The sequence below is a fragment of the Colossoma macropomum genome, unplaced genomic scaffold (genome assembly GCF_904425465.1).
Source record: "Colossoma macropomum unplaced genomic scaffold, Colossoma_macropomum, whole genome shotgun sequence".
In the NCBI taxonomy this organism is placed as follows: Eukaryota; Metazoa; Chordata; class Actinopteri; order Characiformes; family Serrasalmidae; genus Colossoma; species Colossoma macropomum.
In genome coordinates this window covers 19868099-19886834 of record NW_023494799.1, presented here as the reverse complement: position 1 = coordinate 19886834, position 18736 = coordinate 19868099, and the positions used below count along the sequence as shown (strand labels likewise).

The window sequence follows — 18736 nt, the reverse complement described above, 5'->3', positions numbered from 1 at the left end:
TATCTGCGCATGTCTAGAAGTCAGAGCTTGCTCTTCTGTATCGTGATGTAGTTTTGAGTGAAATGTGATGACAGGTAGGAGGAGGTGAGATATTATTGATAAACGTTAGCCATGGTGCACAGTGACATCATCAAAAATTAGAAGACAATTTACAGATGAGTCAGTACATTTTGATGGAAGATTACAGAGAAACAAGAACTTTTCATGAGTTGCCAGCACACGTGGAAAAACCTTTTCAACTTGCATTGTGTTTTATTACAGTTTTAAAAAATTAGAGAACTTTCTGACGGGCCGAAATGAATCATCCTTCGTCTGCTGTGTTCAGCTGTAAATCACTGAATTTGAAGCTCAGCACAGATGCAGGAGATCTGAGAGTAGGAAGTGCAGTGTATTAGTGAGCATTCTCTTTTGTCTGTGGTTATTTTAGGAGGATGATTTAATCTGGATGTCAGCGACACTCATGGACCTGCTGAAACCGTGTGCATGTGATTGGGTAAAAGATGCCTATATATAAGTGCCCCCCAGAGGGTCAGAAATGGGCAGAGGGAAGGACAGAGCTGGACGACCGTGAGGAAAATTCTGGACTACTTGTTAAAGTAAGTATATAGACTTTATATATACTTACTTAAAGTATTTATACTTTAAGTATATATAATTTAGCCATCCATTACTTAAAAGGCCACTAGACATCTAGATTTGAAAGCGAGCTCCACTGATTTTTCAGAATTATCTGCACATTTAAGTGGTTAAGGTGTAAACAGAGTCATTTAGAGTGGTTTGGGGTGAAACATTCTGTTCTGGAGAAACTTACCAAGTCAGAATTGTTCACAGTGGTGGTGATAGGAACCTGATGTCCGCCTCTAAAAGCTTCTGCACAGAAAGTTATTACATGAAATGGTTATGAATTCATTGCCCGATGTCTGAGACATTGTTTTGTGATGGTTTTGAGATCTTAAACTTCTTTCATAGTGGAGGGATACATGCAGGGTGTTATAAGGCAAAATAGTCCCCAAAGAAAATTTTAGATTTTCCACTATTTTCCCATCATAAACATTCCATACAAAAGAAGACTTTGGATAGTAAATATCACCACCACTGTAAATAAATCTGAACCATTTAACAGGAAACCACTCTGAATCACTCTGATTACATCTCACACACTCAATTATGGGGAAATTTAGAAAAATCAGTGGATTTGTTAATTAATATAGAATAATTATTGTAGAATATGAAAGGTAAGCTTTATGAAGTTGACAGTATTAATGAATAATTATAATTTCATTACCCTTAACATTACATAGTGTCCACACATTCATTAACAGATTTAACCAGTTTAAACTTTGTCTACACTTTTATGACTAAACTTTTATGGATAAACCAATTATGGTTTTTCAAGGGTTCTTTAGTAAAGAATATGATTCTGTGTAGAACCATAAACACTCAAAGAACCCTTTGTGTGATTAAAGGGTTCTTTGTATTGAAAAAGCTTCTTCAAATTGATGGAGAATGTGTTGTAGATGGTTCTATATAGCATCGAAAAGGGTTATGACGATGTCAAGCTTGTACCAATAAAAGAACGCTTTTTGGTGCTTTACAGCCCTTTGCATGATTAAACAGTTTTTTGCATCACGAAATAGTTTTTCAGATTGACAGAGACTATGCTGTAGATGGTTCTAAATAGAACCTTTTTGACAATGGTTCTATGTAACACCCAAAAGGTTTCTACTATTGTTCAATATCAAGCTTGTTACAATAGAAGAACCCTTTTGGGTGCTATATAGAACCCTTTTCAAAAAGGTTCAATATAGAGCTGTCTATAGCACTTTCATGCACACTGAGTGTTCATGGTTCTAAATAGAACCATTTTCGTTACTAAAGAGCCCTTGAAGAACCCTCGTTTTTAAGTGTGTAGTACAGATATTTTTGTTGTATTTGATTGTAAGAGAGCCTGGATTAGCGCTTGTTGTGGGTTTATCAGCGGCAGCTTTAATAAAGGAACTATTTGTGGATTGTTATCAGCACATTCCGCTCTGTTGATGCCTCAGTCTGCCACGCTGAGAGCAGAAACTCTGTTCACTTCTATGTATGGAATAGTTTTGGGAGACCATTAGGTTCCGTTAGGATTAGGAGAAACTATTCTTTTATTAACATTAGGTCTGATTATTTAGTGTGAATCATTCAGTTGCACTATTAATAATTCAGTAAAGACTGTGGAGCTAACTATTATGTTCTCTAGTTAGACAGTGGACTAAATTGCAGGGCTAATGGTTATTCACTACCAGAAATCTCACTTTGTGCACATGGGCTCAGTCATGCTGGAACAGGAAAGGTTCTTCCCCAGACTGCTGACACAATGCTGGAAGCATATAATTGTGTAAAATGTCTTTGTGTGCTGTAGCATTAACATCACCCTTCACTGGAACTAAGGGTCCTAAAAAAAAACAGCCCATTATCCCTCCTCCACCAAACTGTTGGCACTGTGCATTCCGGTAGGTAGCCTTCTCCTGGCATCCAGCAAACCCAGATTCATCCATCAGACTGCCAGATAGAGAAGCACGATTTATCACTCCACAGAATACCTTTCCACTGCTCCTGACTCCAGTGTCAGCATGCTTTTGATGATGATCTTGGCTTGTATGCAGCTGCTTGGCTATGGAGACCCATTTCATTAAGCTCCCATGCACAGTTCTTGCGCTGATGTTGCTTTAAGAAGCAGTTTGGAACTCTGCAGTGAGTGATGTAGCAGAGTATAGGCGATTTTTACACACTCGCCACTCCAACTCTGTGAGTTTGCATGGTCTGCTTTGTGGCTGAGCTGTTGTTGCTCCTAGGTGTTTCCATTCCACAATAATAGCACTTACAGTTGTCAGGGGCAGATCTAGCAGGGCAGAAATTTCACAAACTGGTTTGTGGCAGAGGTGGCACCCTATGACAGTGCCATGTTTTTTTATTTTTTTATTTTTTTTTGGATTTTTACCCAATTATCTCCCCAGTTTAGTCATCACCAATTCCACCCGCTAGTTAGGACTCCCCCAATCACACGATACTATTACACAATGCTAGGAGGGCAAAGGCTAACACAGGCTTCCTCTGAGACCTGTGAAGCCAGCCACCACTTCTTTTCGAACTGCCGCTCACGCAGTGTCACTGGACAGCTGAACGTGCTCAGAGGAAAGTGCCAACTGCTAGATCTGTTACGTCAGGTAACAGACAGCTGCGCTGACTAGCGTCGTGTTAAGTGATAGGGGGAGAAGGAGGGGCCATCCTACCCACCCAGAGAGAGCGGGGTCATTTGTGCTCTCTTGGACTCCCGGCTACGGATGGCTGTAGCTTCACCAGGGATCATACTCGCGATCTCCTGATGCTAGGGCCAATGCTTAGACGGTTGCGCCACTCGGGAGCTGACAGTGCCATGTTTAAGGTCACTGAGCTCATCAGTGCCACCCATTCTACTGCCAGTGTTTGTCTATGAAGTTTGCAAGGCTATGTGCTTTATTTTATCCACCTGTTAACAATGGGTGTGGCTGAAACCTGAACTCCATAATTACAAAAACACACTTTTTGGCAACACTTTATTTGCATAGCCCACTGTATATGCTTTGTAGATATTTAACTTGCTTTCCATTTCATTTAACTAAGTATCTATTTTAGCTAACTTTTAACCTTGATTTTAAGATCATTTTAAGCACCCTAAAATTCCTTTTCCTGACTCATCCCTTTCCTAACCCAGGCCCAAGTCCTAACCCTGACCCCATTACTGCTGATAGTCTGTCAGATAGCTTCTTAACAATTATATAAATATACAAATAAAATGACCAGATGTGTCAGCCAAGAAGTTTGCTTCTTTTGCTTTAGCACTGGAAGCTACATGGCTAATGTAGCTAACAAGTAATGGAAACTTATGAAGACCAATAAGCGTGCTTCAAACTGCATGCATGCCATCATGTGCTAGCCGCAAACTGTGTGGAGATGTTCAGTATCTCTAATAAACTTGAATATGAGGTTTTTGACACTGTATGACTCAATGTTGTCTATAAACATGGACTAACCTATGTTAGCATAGCTAAAAAGGAGCCATTTTGAATAAATACATATCTCTTTGATTGCCTGAATCAGGATTAGCAACCGCTAGATAAAAACAATAAAGGATTTCTTATAACAACTTATGAGCTAGCAGAGCTAGCCATTTAGCAGTTTCTAAATGAAAAAAGTATGTCACTGTAATGTTTGACTGTAATGTGGGTAACATGGCTGCAAGTGACTAAATTTTAAAGACCCAAGTTTTTCTCTCTCCAGGATCACAGTGGAGGAATCCAGCACTAATAACACCACACAAATATTAACATTAGCATTAGCATTAGCTCACTTCAGTTCTTGAGGTTGCACTTCAGCGCAAAAACGTCAGCTTGGGTAGATGGTAGTGGCTGAATTTTCCCTTAAGCTCTATTTAAAATGATGGAATATTCGGTTTGCTATTGACCACATATCACCATGTGAACGCAGGGTTAATTCTTTTCTTTACAGATCAGATCAGTAGAAAAATCTGCTTTATGTAACAAGAAATATGGAATAAAACACTCTTTACCCATCAGGCCCAGCATAAGGGGGTCATTTAGAGGGCAGTGCACCACCAGCCAATCATCATGCCCTAGCAAACCCACTACTGCATGCATGCTGGATATAAAAGGCTATGTAAATGAACACAGGAGGGTTTACATGCATCTCTCTGTATTGTATGGAGGACCAGATTTGCCAGATTGAAAAATAAATAAAATTAAAAACTAAATGGTTCAGTAAATTAATCAATAAATAAAAAAAACGAAATGAAGTATATATTGTTTATTGTGATTATAATTATACATTATATTTAAATGCTGCAGAGAATTTTGAAGAACAGGTGGTATAACCCTTTAGCAAAGAAATACAAGTAAAAACATATAAGGTAGCATTGCTCAGATAATTTCCATGTCATGTTAATACATTTAACACATTTAATCTGAAGGTCTTTAACTCTTTGTTTTTTCAGTTCCTGTAGACTGATCTGAAGATGCCGAATTGGGGCGGGGGAGCCAAGTGTGCGGCCTGTGAGAAAACTGTGTACCATGCTGAAGAAATCCAGTGTAATGGCCGGAGCTTCCACAAACCCTGCTTCATCTGCAGTGAGTGGGGGGTTCAGGAGTCCTTGAAGACTCATAATCCACATATTTTGAGTAAATAATCAAATTTAGCTTCAACAATTTATTAACACTGTATTTGCATAGCCCACCGTACATGCTTTGTAGAGACTTAACTTACTTTCACTTACATTGAACTTAATATCGGCGGCACGGTGGCGCAGTGGGTAGCGCTGTCGTCTCACAGCAGGAATGGCCTGGGTTCGATTCCCGGCCAGGTGACCAGGGTCATTTCTGTGTGGAGTTTGCCTGTTCTCCCCGTGTCTGCGTGGGTTTCCTTCGGGTACTCCGGCTTCCTCCCACAGTCCAAAAACATGCAGTTAAGCTAATTGGACATACTAAATTGCCCCTAGGTGTGAGTGAGTGTGTGAATGTGTATGTCTGTCTGTCTGCCCTGTGATGGACTGGTGACCTGTCCAGGGTGTGTCCTGCCTTCCGCCCAATGACAGCTGGGATAGGCTCCAAGCACCCCACCGCTACCCAGAAGGATAAACGGTTTAGATGATGTATGTATGTATGAACTTAATATCTATTTAATGACCATTTTTAACTTCAATTTTAAGAATCACTCTAACCTTAACTTCAAAAACCTAAACCTCATTCATCCTTTTCTTAACCCAGGCCCAAATCGTTAACCCTGACCCCATCACTGCTGGTAATTTACCAGATAGTTTCTTAACAATTATATAAATCTACAAATAAAATAACCAATGTTATTATATAATCTTCTTATCCCAAATGTGTCATTCTTCAACAAGATGTTTGCTTCTTTAGTTTTAGCATTGGAGCAATGAGGCTAATGTAGCTAACAAGAAATGGTAGCTCATGTAGACCAGTTAGCATGGTGCTACCCAGATAGTGAGCATATATCTGTCTGCTAGCTCGAGAAGTTCAGCGCCCAACTGACTGTTTGCCACTGCTGGTCCGCCCTTGGACCAATCAGACACTGTGCTACATTAAATTATTTATTAAACTAATATACGAAGTATAATGAAAGAAAGAAATGAAGGAAAAATTAGTAAATTGGACTGTGAGTGGACAATTAACAATGAACAATTAAAAGTGGTATCTAACACTCTGTTTAACCGCCAGTGGGCCACCTGGAAAATGCTGAGCAACAAGCCTGTGGGCCGCCAGCTTTGCCATCAGCAGGTCAACAGTGGCCTGCTATCTTCTTACTATCTGGGACAGTCCAATATTTGCACTGAAGAGCATCCAAAGACGTTATAAAAGTGGAGACGGTCACTGGTTGAAATATGATTTGGAAAGCTTGTAATGCTCAATGTGATGTCTGTTTACAGAGAAAGTCCTGCCATCCAATAAAAAGAGCCAGTCAGCTTTCTGGTTACGCTATAAGCAGAAACCCCCCTGCCTCTCCGCACTTCATTGTGGCGATCTGCACAAGTGCAATAGCCAGAACAACACAAAAAAATGTTTTTTTGTGTGTTAATGAACCTGACGCTACTTATGAGGTTTTGTCAAATTTTACTGGTGAATTTAAGTATACAGTTTTTAAACTGTAATTAGACCCTCAGTTTGAATATTTTGGTCACTCCTCATTCAGAGAGAAAGGAGTCTGGTCTTGTATGGCTGGGAATAACTGCCCTGGCAGCATTGCAAAGATGGCCGCTGAGTGAACAGACCATAGATGTACATACCTAAATGCCACGTTGGGTCCAGCCAGGTACGTGAACAGCGCCCCAATTTTTGGGCGGTCAACATCGCTGCTGGACTGCATTCAGTGCCATTACAGAGCGGCAGTTAAAGAAAGATACAGTCCAAAATTATACTATCTCAAGAATATTGCACTCAAAGTGGAATAGGATTGTATAATGCAGCGATCCACACTCATATTTGTATGATGCATATTGTTTGTGTGATGTTTAGGTGTAGATATGGCCATGTGGTTGGTCAAGCACAGAGAACCTGTTGATGTGATTGTTTTTTCTCTGGTTTTATATTAAGCTTATTTCATTTAATAGTCTATTCAGGGGATCTTAACTTGTAGTAGTTATTTGTTTACAGTGATGGTTAATACTTTGTAGCTAAGGTAAGTTATAGAATTCCTTAATCCATGTAGGTATTAGTAATAGATTAACGTTAGCACCTTCTTGCATGAACCTGAAGTTAGCTTTTTATTTGCCAGCTTCTTGTTGGAATTTTCCTGTTCCACTTGAAAAGGTGTAGCTTCAGGCACCAGAAAGTGACTTCTTACTGTGTTTGGGGGAGGGGGGGGGGTATTTTATTTTATGTGTATTAAGATTAGAAGTGATTCACACATTGATGGATTTGCTGATGTGTGTGAGATTATGTTTCTGCCCAAGCTCACTCTGAACTCGGTTTGTAACATCAGATGCAGACTGAATACTTTCCTGCTGGTCCGGACGGCTAATTAGCACGATCAGTTCTTAAAGAAATAAAAGCTACCGAGAGCAGTCTATGCAACCTAGATTAATCTGTGTCTGAGCATTATAACAAAACAAATTTGATGAAAATAATGAGTAATAAGGAAGTTGTGGCCGATTTAATCCTGAGACTCATCATCTCTCAATATAAGTGAATTTTTTGACAAGCGGATCTTGACCGCTCCAGCATGGCAGACACGCAGACGCATTGCCTCAGAGAACACCAGAAAACGCGGCATCTAGGTATGTGTATATCTATGGAGCAGACTTTCCTCTAAGGACTTTGGCGCAACATCAAGACGTTAGCTAATGCTAATATCTGTGTGGTATGATCAGAGCTGGGTTCCTCCACTAGGATCTGGAGAAAGAAAAAGTTGTGGTTTTGAGATTTATTCACTTACCCATATTATAGTCAAAACATTACAGAGTGATGCCCTTTTTTCATTTAGAAATGGCCTAGAGCTATGCTAACCCTTTTTTTGTTTTTATCCACTTGTTGCTTATCCTGATTCAGGTAGTTAAAGAGATACTTACTTATTTATAAAAATGGATAAAGTAAAAATTAAAATTAAAGCTTCAAAATGGCTCAAATCTCAATCTCAAAGACACAAGTAAATTCTTCTCTCTCCAGGATCACACTGGAGGAATCCAGCTCTAATCATACCACACAGATATTAGCCTTAGCATTAGCGTTAGCTCGTTTCAGTTCTTGAGGTTATGCTTCAGAACAAATTGGGCTGTAAAACAGCTAAACAGAGCGCACAACACTCAACGATCAGGCCAGACCCTGATTCAGTCTCTCGCTGTTCATGTTTCTTTTATGCTAATCTGTTTGGCGGAGGATCTCCGCCTGATAAAGCTGACCACAGCTTTATGTGGCCTTCCTTATCACCTACAAGCCACAGAGTATGCTGCAGTTCGAAGCTCTCAGTAAGCAGCTTCCTAAACTGAGTGCTGAAAACAACATCTGCAGGCAGAATGTGAGTAAATTAGCAATATGCTAATGGTTATGTGAAGCAGCAGAACGGCAAGCTGATGAAAACATATTTAATCAAAAACAAGGAGTATTCTCAGAGAATCCATCCTTCATAAACTTCCTGTCAGGAAATGTTTGGGGACATCTTATCTTCTTTAAATGTTTTGGGTTTTCACTATTAAAAATATGTAGCAAAAGTTTAGTGTATCATAAATCAGTTCTGTGCTAATAGTTTCTCTGCTAGAAAAAACAGCATAGACCAGCATGGCTGGTCACCAGCAAAACCAGCATATGTTATGTTTTGGATGCTGGTATACCATCTTAGACCATCTTAGACCAGCATTAGACTCTGTCTTTTTCAGCAGGAGTGTTTATATTTATTTTTAACACTCGGCTTCATATTCATCAAAGTATCTTCCTTGGTATGAAGAGAAGGTTTGGTCTACATTATGATTTGACACTTGTCTTTTCTAAAATATTGTTCAAAGCTCATATTAAAACTTTTTGGGCCAAAAACACCTAAAAAGTTTGAGTGTTAATCAGTGCTGATATAAAATCAAATGGATGAAATACATGGACATTGGCTTTATTCCCAAAGTAGAGATTTTATTAGCTGTTTCTTCGGTTTCTTTCAGAAAAAAGCAAAATCTAAACAGCTTTCTACTTAATATGTTACAAACAGCAAAGAAACAGCTCATTTCTATCAAAAACATTTAGAGACGCTAGTTGTCCCCAAACCTTTGAAGGGCAGTGTATTTCTAAGTAAACAAACAGCATGTTTCAGTAGTTTGGACCAGGCTGAGTAAGGAGATGACTACATGGGGCCACTGGGAGAGCTACGCTATGCTAATTCCCCTACAATTAGCTTCCATTCAGGGGCTTGCTCTTTTCCATCTGCTGTGGTGCACTGGAGTATTTGGCATTGTGGAATTTGGGCTCCCTGCAGCCTGACCCATCCAGACCAAAATTAGCCACAGAAGCTAAGCTCCCAGGCCAAGAGCAGGACAGTTGCAGGACACAGTGAGGTCATCCCTGCTAGAAAAAACAGCATAGACTGGTAACCAGCAAATGCAGCATATGTTGTGTTTTTGATGCTGGTGTACTGGTCAAGCAGCATGACCATACTGAGTGACCAGCTAAAGCAGCACCAGATCAGCATAAACTGTGAGAGCCAATATAAAACTTCTAAGCTACAGCAGCTGCTTATAAACTGCTTTTAAATCGTTAATTTTTGAAAATGATAACATTCGATTTCCTGGTCTTTAGGTTGCTCCATCTGTTATACCCGACTGCTGGTATAACTTCATTACTTATCTCTGCTAGCTGGCTAGTTAGCATGCTATATAGCAAATGACAACAATAGAAAGGCATTACAGCAAAGTTCATAGCCAAACAAAGCAATTAGGCACACATTGTAAGCACGTTATGTTCAAATGTCCCAAAAAATGTTACACATTGCAAATTTGAATGGTAAACCAATTAGCTGAATTAGCTGAGACTAACCCAGCAAAGTGACTGTCCTATACATGGCTTTATTAATAAACAAAGCAGGGCAGCCCTAAAGTGATAGTTTGCAAAATAATAAATAAGTTCACCTCAATTTTCCACTAACCCTAAAACTCCCAATTCTAACCCTAAACTCAAACCAAAAAGTAAACCTAACATTGGTACTATTCCTAACCCGAACACTGTTGAGAATAAACTGAGTGTAGATCATTGTTATTTGAACAGATAATCTATAAAGAGCTATCCAAATAAAGTGGGTTCAAAAATTGAGTTTGCTGTTTCCCCCAGACGATCAGCAAAAACATTGTTAGCTTCTTTATTTTTAGCACTGGAGCTGTGTGGCTAATAGCTAACAAGCAATGACAGCTAATAGCCGACCAATTAGCATGGTGCTAACTGCATACCTAAATCATCACACTTGAATCAAACCATGTTCTATTGTTAAATAAGCTCAAAGAGACTTTCATTGCATGTTAGCTATATTAGCCTTGTAGCGCCAGTGCAAAAACTAAAGAAGCAAACTTCAGACACTTCTACATTTTGGGTAAGTGAAAATTTGCTTTAATATAAGATTTGATACATGCAAATGTGTTATTTGCTCCATTTCACGTTTATTATAATTATATGTATAGAGGGCCAGAAAAAAACAGCACAAGCACTAGCATTCAAAAGTTTGGAACCACTTTCTGTGTTTACAATTTTTGTTATTTTGTAAATAATAACTTATACAATGTGAACTTAAATATTATAAACTTCACTAAAAGGTACTTTTAGATTTAGAATTCTGTGTGCAAGAATTTATGTATTTTGTGAGGTTATCTGCATTGATCTTCACTTTCAACATATGAATTCTAGATGTTAATTTTATTAGAATTTTATTCTTGATCTACAGCTTTCTTATTCACTTTAGAACTTTCTACAGCTCTGTTCCTCATAATGGATGCATCTTTCATTTCTTCATTTTTATTTACAGCTTCATGCTGATTATTTGGAAGCTGTGAAGTTGTTCAGGACAACCATATTGCAGTCATTTTATACATTTATCTGCAAAACATGTCGTTAACCGCTTAGTCCAGATAGGGTCGCGGTAGCAGTTGGAAGAGCAGAGAATCCCAGACGACCCTGTCCCCCGCAACTTCCTCCAGCTCATTCCCGGGGACCCCAAGCCGCTCCCAGGCCAACCTGGAGATATAATCCCTCCAGCACGTCCTAGGACGACCCTTGTCCCGGTAGGCCGTGCCTGGTACACCCCCACCGGTAGGCGTCCAGGGGGCATCCGGATCAGATGCTCAAACCACCTCAGCTGGCTCCTCTCAATGCGGAGTAGTAGCGGCTCTACTCCGAGCTCCTCCTGGATGGCCGAGCTCCTCACCCTATCCAATAGAGTGTAGCTCGCCACCCTGCGAAGAAAGCTCATTTCCGCCGCTTGTATTCGCGACCTCATTCTTTCGGTCATTACCCATAGCTCATGACCATAGGTGAGGGTCGGGATGTAGACCGACCGGTAAACAGAGAGCTTCACCTTATGGCTCAGCTCCCTCTTCACCACTACAGTCCGAAATACTTAAACTCCTCCACCTGGGGCAAGTCCTTTCCCCCTACCTGGAGTGGGCATGCCACCCTTTTCCGGGCTAAGACCATGGACTCACACATAAAGCCCTCCTGACCACGGCTACGCCTTGACACCCTGTCCGTGAATATCACGAACAGGAGTGGAGACAGGGCACAACCCTGGCAGAGTCCAATGCTAACACTGAAAGAGTCCGACTTAATGCTGAGTATACGAACACAGCTCTTACTCCGGGAGTACAGAGATTGAATGGCCCGGAGTAGTAGCCCCGGCACCCCATACTCCTGGAGGACCTCCCACAAGATATCTCGGGGAACACGGTCATAAGCCTTCTCCAAATCCACAAAACACATGTAGACTGGGTTGGCAAATTCCCATGCCCCCTCAACAATCCGTGAGAGGGTGAAAAGCTGGTCCATTGTTCTACGGCTGGGACGGAATCCGCATTGTTCCTCCTCAATCCGAGGTTCAACTATCGGTCGAAGTCTCCTTTCTAGCAGCTTGGCATAGACTTTCCCAGGGAGGCTGAGCAGTGTGATACCCTGATAGTTGGCAAACACCCTCCGGTCCCCTTTCTTAAAAATAGGACCACCACCCCGGTCTGCCAGTCCAAGGGTGCCGTTCCCGAGGTCCATGCAATATTGCAGAGGCGTGCCAGCCACGACAGCCCCACAATATGCAGAGCCTTAAGCATCTCCGGACGAATCTCATCCACCCCTGGTGCCTTGCCACTGAAGAGCTTGCCAACTACCTCAGTGACCTCCACCAGGGAAATGGAGCTTGACACGCCAGAAGCCTCTGGCCCTGACTCCCGTGAGGGAGGCATATCTCCCGGATTAAGGAGTTCTCCTTCCACTGACCGACAATATCCTCATTTGAAGTCAGAGCTTCCCCATCCCTGCCGAATACAGCTTGGGCACAGCCACCCCGACCGCTCCTGAGTCGCCGGACAGTCGTCCAGAACCTCCTTGAGGCCGACTGAAAGTCTTTTTCCATGGCTTCTTTTTCGTTGCGGCTGCCACCTTTTTCACCTGTCGGTACCTATCTGCTGAGTCGGGAGTCCTTCGGGCCATCCAGTCCCTAAAGGCCTCTTTCTTCAGCTTGACGACCTCCCTCACCCCCGGTGTCCACCAGGGGGTTCTTGGGTTACCACACCCTCACTATTCGCTTGGGCCTACCGGGTCTGACCATCGATTTTAATTCGCATTGAAGCGACCCTCTCGTCCACTGGGACAAACTCCAACTGCACGGCTGCCAGCCGGGGACTCGTGAGTATCCCCACACCCGCCCGGCGCCTCTCACAGTGTGCAACCCTGGAGTAGGAGAGGGACCAACCCCTATCAAGGAGTTTAGTTCCAGAGCCGACACTGTGGGTGGAGGTGAGCCCAACTATATCTAGTTGGTACCTCTCAACCTCCCGCACAAGCTCCAGCTCCTTCCCCCCAGTGAGGTTACATTCCACGTACCAAGAGCCAGTTTCTGCCGCAGGGGCCTAGGCCACCAAGGGCCCCCCCCGCAATCTCCCACTGCCTATACGGCACTGCACCACTCCCCCATGCTGGGCCTTGCAGGTGGTGGGTCCACATGGTCCCCCCACGTTGCCTCTTCGGGCTGAGCCCAGCCGGGTTACGTGGGCTGCCCGGCCACCAGTCGCTCGCCGGGGGACGCTACCCCCAGGCCTGGCTCCAGGGGTAGGTCCCGGTGACCCTCTCCCGGGCAGGGTACACGATTGTCTGTGTACATTTTTCATAGAGGATTTTTGGATCGACAAGGCCCCGATCCAGGAAGGGCAAAACAGTGTTTTATATTAAACTTTATATTACCAACAACAGTCATTCCAAATATTTTAACATGAGTATAATGTGTATTTCCTAGATGAATATGTGTGTCACATTGTTTTTAAAAATGAACCTTGAAAGTTTGCAGTTTATTTGTGTTTATACTTTACTTCTGTTGTTTTTCCACAGAGACCTGTCGTAAAGGCCTGGACAGCACGACTGTAGCAGCACACGAGTCTGAGATCTACTGTAAATCCTGCTACGGAAAGAAGTATGGTCCAAAAGGCTATGGATACGGTCAGGGTGCCGGAGCGCTGAGCTCAGATCCAGTGGATAATGAACAGCTCCAGTCTCAGGAGTGAGTGCAGAACACATATAAACACTCATACATCCCATACATACATGCATCCTATACAAGTATATCCTCTCTATCATTTCAAAACTTCAGTATTTATCAGCTCTCTTCACATTTTGTAAACATTTCATAATATATCACAAATGGTCCAAAATCAATATTGATTGGGAATGTGATCAGGTTACCTTAACTTACAATAAGGTTAAGAATGTTTTTTTTTCTCCCTTTTCCTATAAAGTTACTGTTTCAGAGATACAGAGTTTTACTTGACAGTGATGTAATATGCTTAAAGCATTCTTGGGGAAAAGAATTGGTAGAACCATAGAACCACTAAGCTCTCAAGATGGATTCTTCTAGAAAGGGCTAACTATTAGAAGGCAAGAACTTCTATAAATATAACAAAAAAAAGAACTAAATTAAATTATTATTAAATTTAATAATTTATTGTAAGTTAATTTAATAAATTCATCAGCGAGTGTGCAATATGCAACCGTGTTGATTATACATCTATTTATAATATATTTTTACTTATGGTATAAATGTCAGAATGGCTTGGAACACCCTAGTAACCACCTGGGATACCATAGCAACCCCCTTGAATATCATGTCAACTCCTTAGCAAGCCGCAGGCAACTACAAGAAATATTGAAGCAACCACAGAACAACAGTAGCAGCCACTTCCAGTACAACAGCAACCACATAGCAACACCATGGAAACCACCTACAACAGTCTTATCCATGAAGGGCCAGTGTGGCTGCAGGTTTTCCTTGCATCAAAGCAGGAGCTCACATGGTTGGTTCTTTAAAGACTTTGACTGACTGATTTACATGAGTGGAATCAGGTGTCCTCCTCTTGTTTGGAATGAAAACCTGCACCCATACCGGCCCTTTGTGGATAAGATTGGACACCCCTGACTTAGAATAACAAATGAACTGCTTAGCAATGCCCTGCAACCACTTAATAATAATAATAATAATAATAATAATAATATAGCAATCACCTAGCAACACTTTAATAACTACCTGGAGTACAATAGCAACCACCCGAAACACAATAGGAATGAACTAGTACCATCCTAGCAACCACCTTGAATTCCTTAGTAGCCTCTTAGCAACACCTTAGGAACTACCTAAATAATATAGCAATCACCAAGCAACACCTTAGCAGCTACCTAAGGTAACATAGCAACTGCCTGGCCACCCTCTATCAACCACATGATAGGAGCCATCCAGTACCACCTTAGCAACCACCTTGAATACCTTAGCAACTGTTGTAACGACCTAAAGTACCATTGTAAACACCACCAAAACCCTAGCAGCTACCTAAAATGCCACAGCAACCAGCTAGCCAGCTTGCAACCACTTAACAACTGTCTAAAATACCATGATAACAACTGAGCAACACCTTTACAATACCAGGAAACCTGGATACCAAGTTATCTTTTGTTTTTTGCATTGTTTTTGCTTTACTATGTAACAGCAAAGTTAAAAACAGTCTGTCAGAAAATTAACCCAATAGCTAAACAGGCACCTGCAGACCTGCAGCATGCACTGACCTGCTGCAGATAAGAGAAATCATTTTAAAAGCCGCTTAATGTATTTTGAATGTCTTTTTTCCTTTTCACTTCAGGCTTAAACCTCCTCGTCCGTCCACCAACTCTAATCCTGGTAAATTTGCTCAGAAGTTCACCGGTTCTGACCGCTGCCCGCGCTGCTCTAAGGCCGTGTACGCTGCCGAGAAGGTCATGGGGGCTGGAAAGGTAAAGCCCCATCACTAACACACCCTAAATGAACGAACATATGAACAAAGTTCAGAGTTCTGCTAGTGTAGTTAGCTATGCTAATGTAATTTAGTCCATGTTTATAGATAACAGTGAGTCATACAGTGACAGAAACCACATAATTTGGGTAACTGGGGTAATTTGGTTTTTGGCTGAGCTATCACATTTATTTCTGTTTTTTCAGCAATGTTTTGTCTGTTGTTTCGTCTGCAGCCGTGGCATAAGACGTGTTTCCGTTGTCTGCTGTGTGGAAAAAGCCTGGAGTCCACTACAGTGACCGACAAAGATGGTGAACTTTACTGCAAAGGTACAAAATTAACAATGGTCGTCTTCTACTTGTTTTTCTTTTTAACCTGCTTAAAGGGAAACTCCACCAACTTTTCAAAATCCATGCATAATTAACTGGTTAAGCCGCAAACAGAGTTGTTCAGAGTGGTTTGGTGTGAAATGCTCCGTTCTATTGTTTTATGAACTATATGTTTTATGAGTTTTGAGAACTTAAACTCCATTCATCGTGGAGGGATTCATGCAGGGTGCTGTGAGGCATAATAGTCCCCAGAGAAAACTTACTATTTCAGATGTTCCACTATTTTCCCCCTCATCCATATAAACTTCAGAAAGCATGTGTAGGTTCACTGGTGGTTTTGGATAGTAAATAAAATGTCTATATTTGTGTTGTAGTCATTGTGCATCATATGACCACCACTCAATCACAGTGATTGAGCTATGCAGGCAGTTTGAAAAGTTGGTGTAATTCTCCTTTATAGCTTAGTACCTGCAGTTAATCCCATTAGCTGAGCTCTTCTGGGTCTGAAAGGCTGTTATCCTCCTGATGAAATAACTGGAGTGTCTGTGTTTTGAGTCTGAAAGCAAACGCATTAGCATCACACTCAAGAGTTCCCACCGCTGAGAATTAATGAGGACGACATCAGGTTTAATCAACAGCATAGCAGTCAGTAATCAGAGTAATCAGCTGTGTGAGGGAGCCGATTAATCACCTGAAACACGCCTTGGGGGATGGGTAGAGGGGGGGCAGCAGCAGTGATATCACACCAGAACAGTGTATGTTGCAGATACAGTTAGGTCTTACGTACTTAATACATAATTGCCTAATCACAATTATTTAAGTTGAATGCAGTCATTTTAAATAGCTGTTAGACTTGACAGTCATATAGCGCTGCAGCTAACAGAATGTGAATGTGGTGTGATAAGTTGAGGCAAATAAATGTAAACAAAAGAAAGCAGTAAATGCATTTACAGTTTGTTTATTTGTTCGCTGTGTAGCTAATTAGCAAGAATGCTAGCAGATTGAGTGTTTTTTTCCTTATTTTTCAGAGAAGCAGCTGTAGACATTTTAAGAAAACGTATCTGGGAACGAAAGGGCTAATTAGCTAGTTTGGCTGCTTTAGTCTTGTACTTTAATAGCTGCATGTGATAAACTAAAGAAGCCTATTAAATCATTAATTACAAATACTTATGACAATCATCAGCTAAAATTGAATGCCCAATATGTAGTATATATAACTGTTAATGTTATGCTGCTATAGTGTTATATACACTGTGTTTGTTACACCATAACTGTATATTCTAAGTTATATAACAGTACATATTACACATTATCATCTTGTTGCTGTCAGAACAAAACCTTTTCAGTTTTTGGACATAATTTGAAAATGTCTGTTGTCCTTTGTTTTGTTTTATTACTTTTTCTGTAAAGTTAGAATTTTGGAGATATGAGGTTTGGGGACACCCCAGAAAATGTAATCACAATTTGTAAAAATGTTTAATTAAAGCTAGTGTTCTCTCTGTCAGTTTGTGATAACATGATATTTTAAACAGAAAGCTGTTTCTCCATATTGTTATTAAAAAATACAAAACTGAAAAACTGCTGCCAAAAAATACTTACTTTCCAATCATTATTTATTCATACAGAGGAAGATACTTTGATGAACCTGAAACTAAATACACACAAAGCACCAGCACAGAGTTGATTAATGATAAGTCGAACCTGCCCAGGGATTCTTTCCTGATTCTAAGTATAAAAGCAGTTAAAGGTGTCCCCAAGGCTTCTTCAGCTGCTCCTGTTATTGAATGGATGAAAATGACTTTATTATTATTATTGACATTATTCCTCCCCTCTTTTTCAGTGTGCTATGCGAAAAACTTTGGTCCTAAAGGGCGTGGCCTGGGCAACATGGGCGTGGTTGAAGACGGAGAATGACAGCTTTGACCAGTTGACCAACAATAAACAACAAACATTTACTCTGTGATTTAGTCCCTGTACAAAGATCACATCAGGCCTCTTACTTTAGCCTGCAGTTCAAAAACTCAATTCAGAAAAGTGACCGTGTGAGAGCTGATAACAGAATAACAGATAAACTAACACTGCATTAAACACATTAATGAAGTGTTTTGACTTTGCATCACTTAATCCTCCATCAGCCTGTTTATCATCCATTATTAATATCATTCATTCATCTAATACCACTCATTTACATATCCAAAACTGTGCTAATAATCTTTACATGTGTGCTAGTTTATACAGAATCATTCATTTGTTCTGTCAGGTTGAGTGAACAAAGCTGTTTTTAATGAAGTTGTTGAGCTGCAGTGGATGGAGGAGGAGGCGTTTAGCACTAATGAAGATCTTCTCTGGAAAAACTAATTTATCCGCCACAGACCTGCTGATTCTCTGGATTCTCAAGCTGTTTGCATTACATGAGTACGAACTGTGGAAACACATGAAAACGTCTGCATAAACATGAGATACATATGTACATTTTAAAGTTTAAACAACAAAAAAAAAAATGTCACAGAACTAATGAAAAAATCAAGACTACTAATAAAGAATACAGTAATTATAGTCATACATGTGATTGTCTTATACCTCGCAAAACATTAATGCTCTGCGTTGAAATATTAACGCAACGGTTGCAAAGTAGTCTGCATTATTTTAACCAAATAGTTTTCTTTTGTTGGATTACATTAATGGCTCTTCAGAACACCCACACAAACTCATCTGGAGCTGTGGACGGTCAGGATGAAGACAGCACACTAATTGCTTATAGGGCTCATTTGCATATTGTTGTGCTTTCTGTGATATAAAAATTATAAAGACCAAAATGATAATTATGTGACTTTAATTCATATTGGATACTACTGATTTCATAGTAGATGCTAAATACTCCATA

At 40.8% G+C, this 18736-nt stretch overlaps 1 protein-coding gene across 1 annotated transcript; it reads left to right on the top strand.

Moving 5' to 3' along the window:
• Window positions 1-509: 509 nt before the first annotated feature.
• Window positions 510-18000, top strand: csrp3 (cysteine and glycine-rich protein 3 (cardiac LIM protein)). The gene is made up of 6 exons (XM_036586254.1): window positions 510-596; window positions 5027-5159; window positions 13599-13767; window positions 15395-15524; window positions 15759-15852; window positions 17693-18000. The coding sequence occupies exons 2-6, from the start codon at window positions 5048-5050 to the stop codon at window positions 17764-17766; spliced, it is 579 nt and encodes a 192-aa protein (XP_036442147.1). The 5' UTR covers window positions 510-596; window positions 5027-5047; the 3' UTR covers window positions 17767-18000.
• The last annotated feature ends 736 nt before the right edge of the window (window positions 18001-18736 follow it).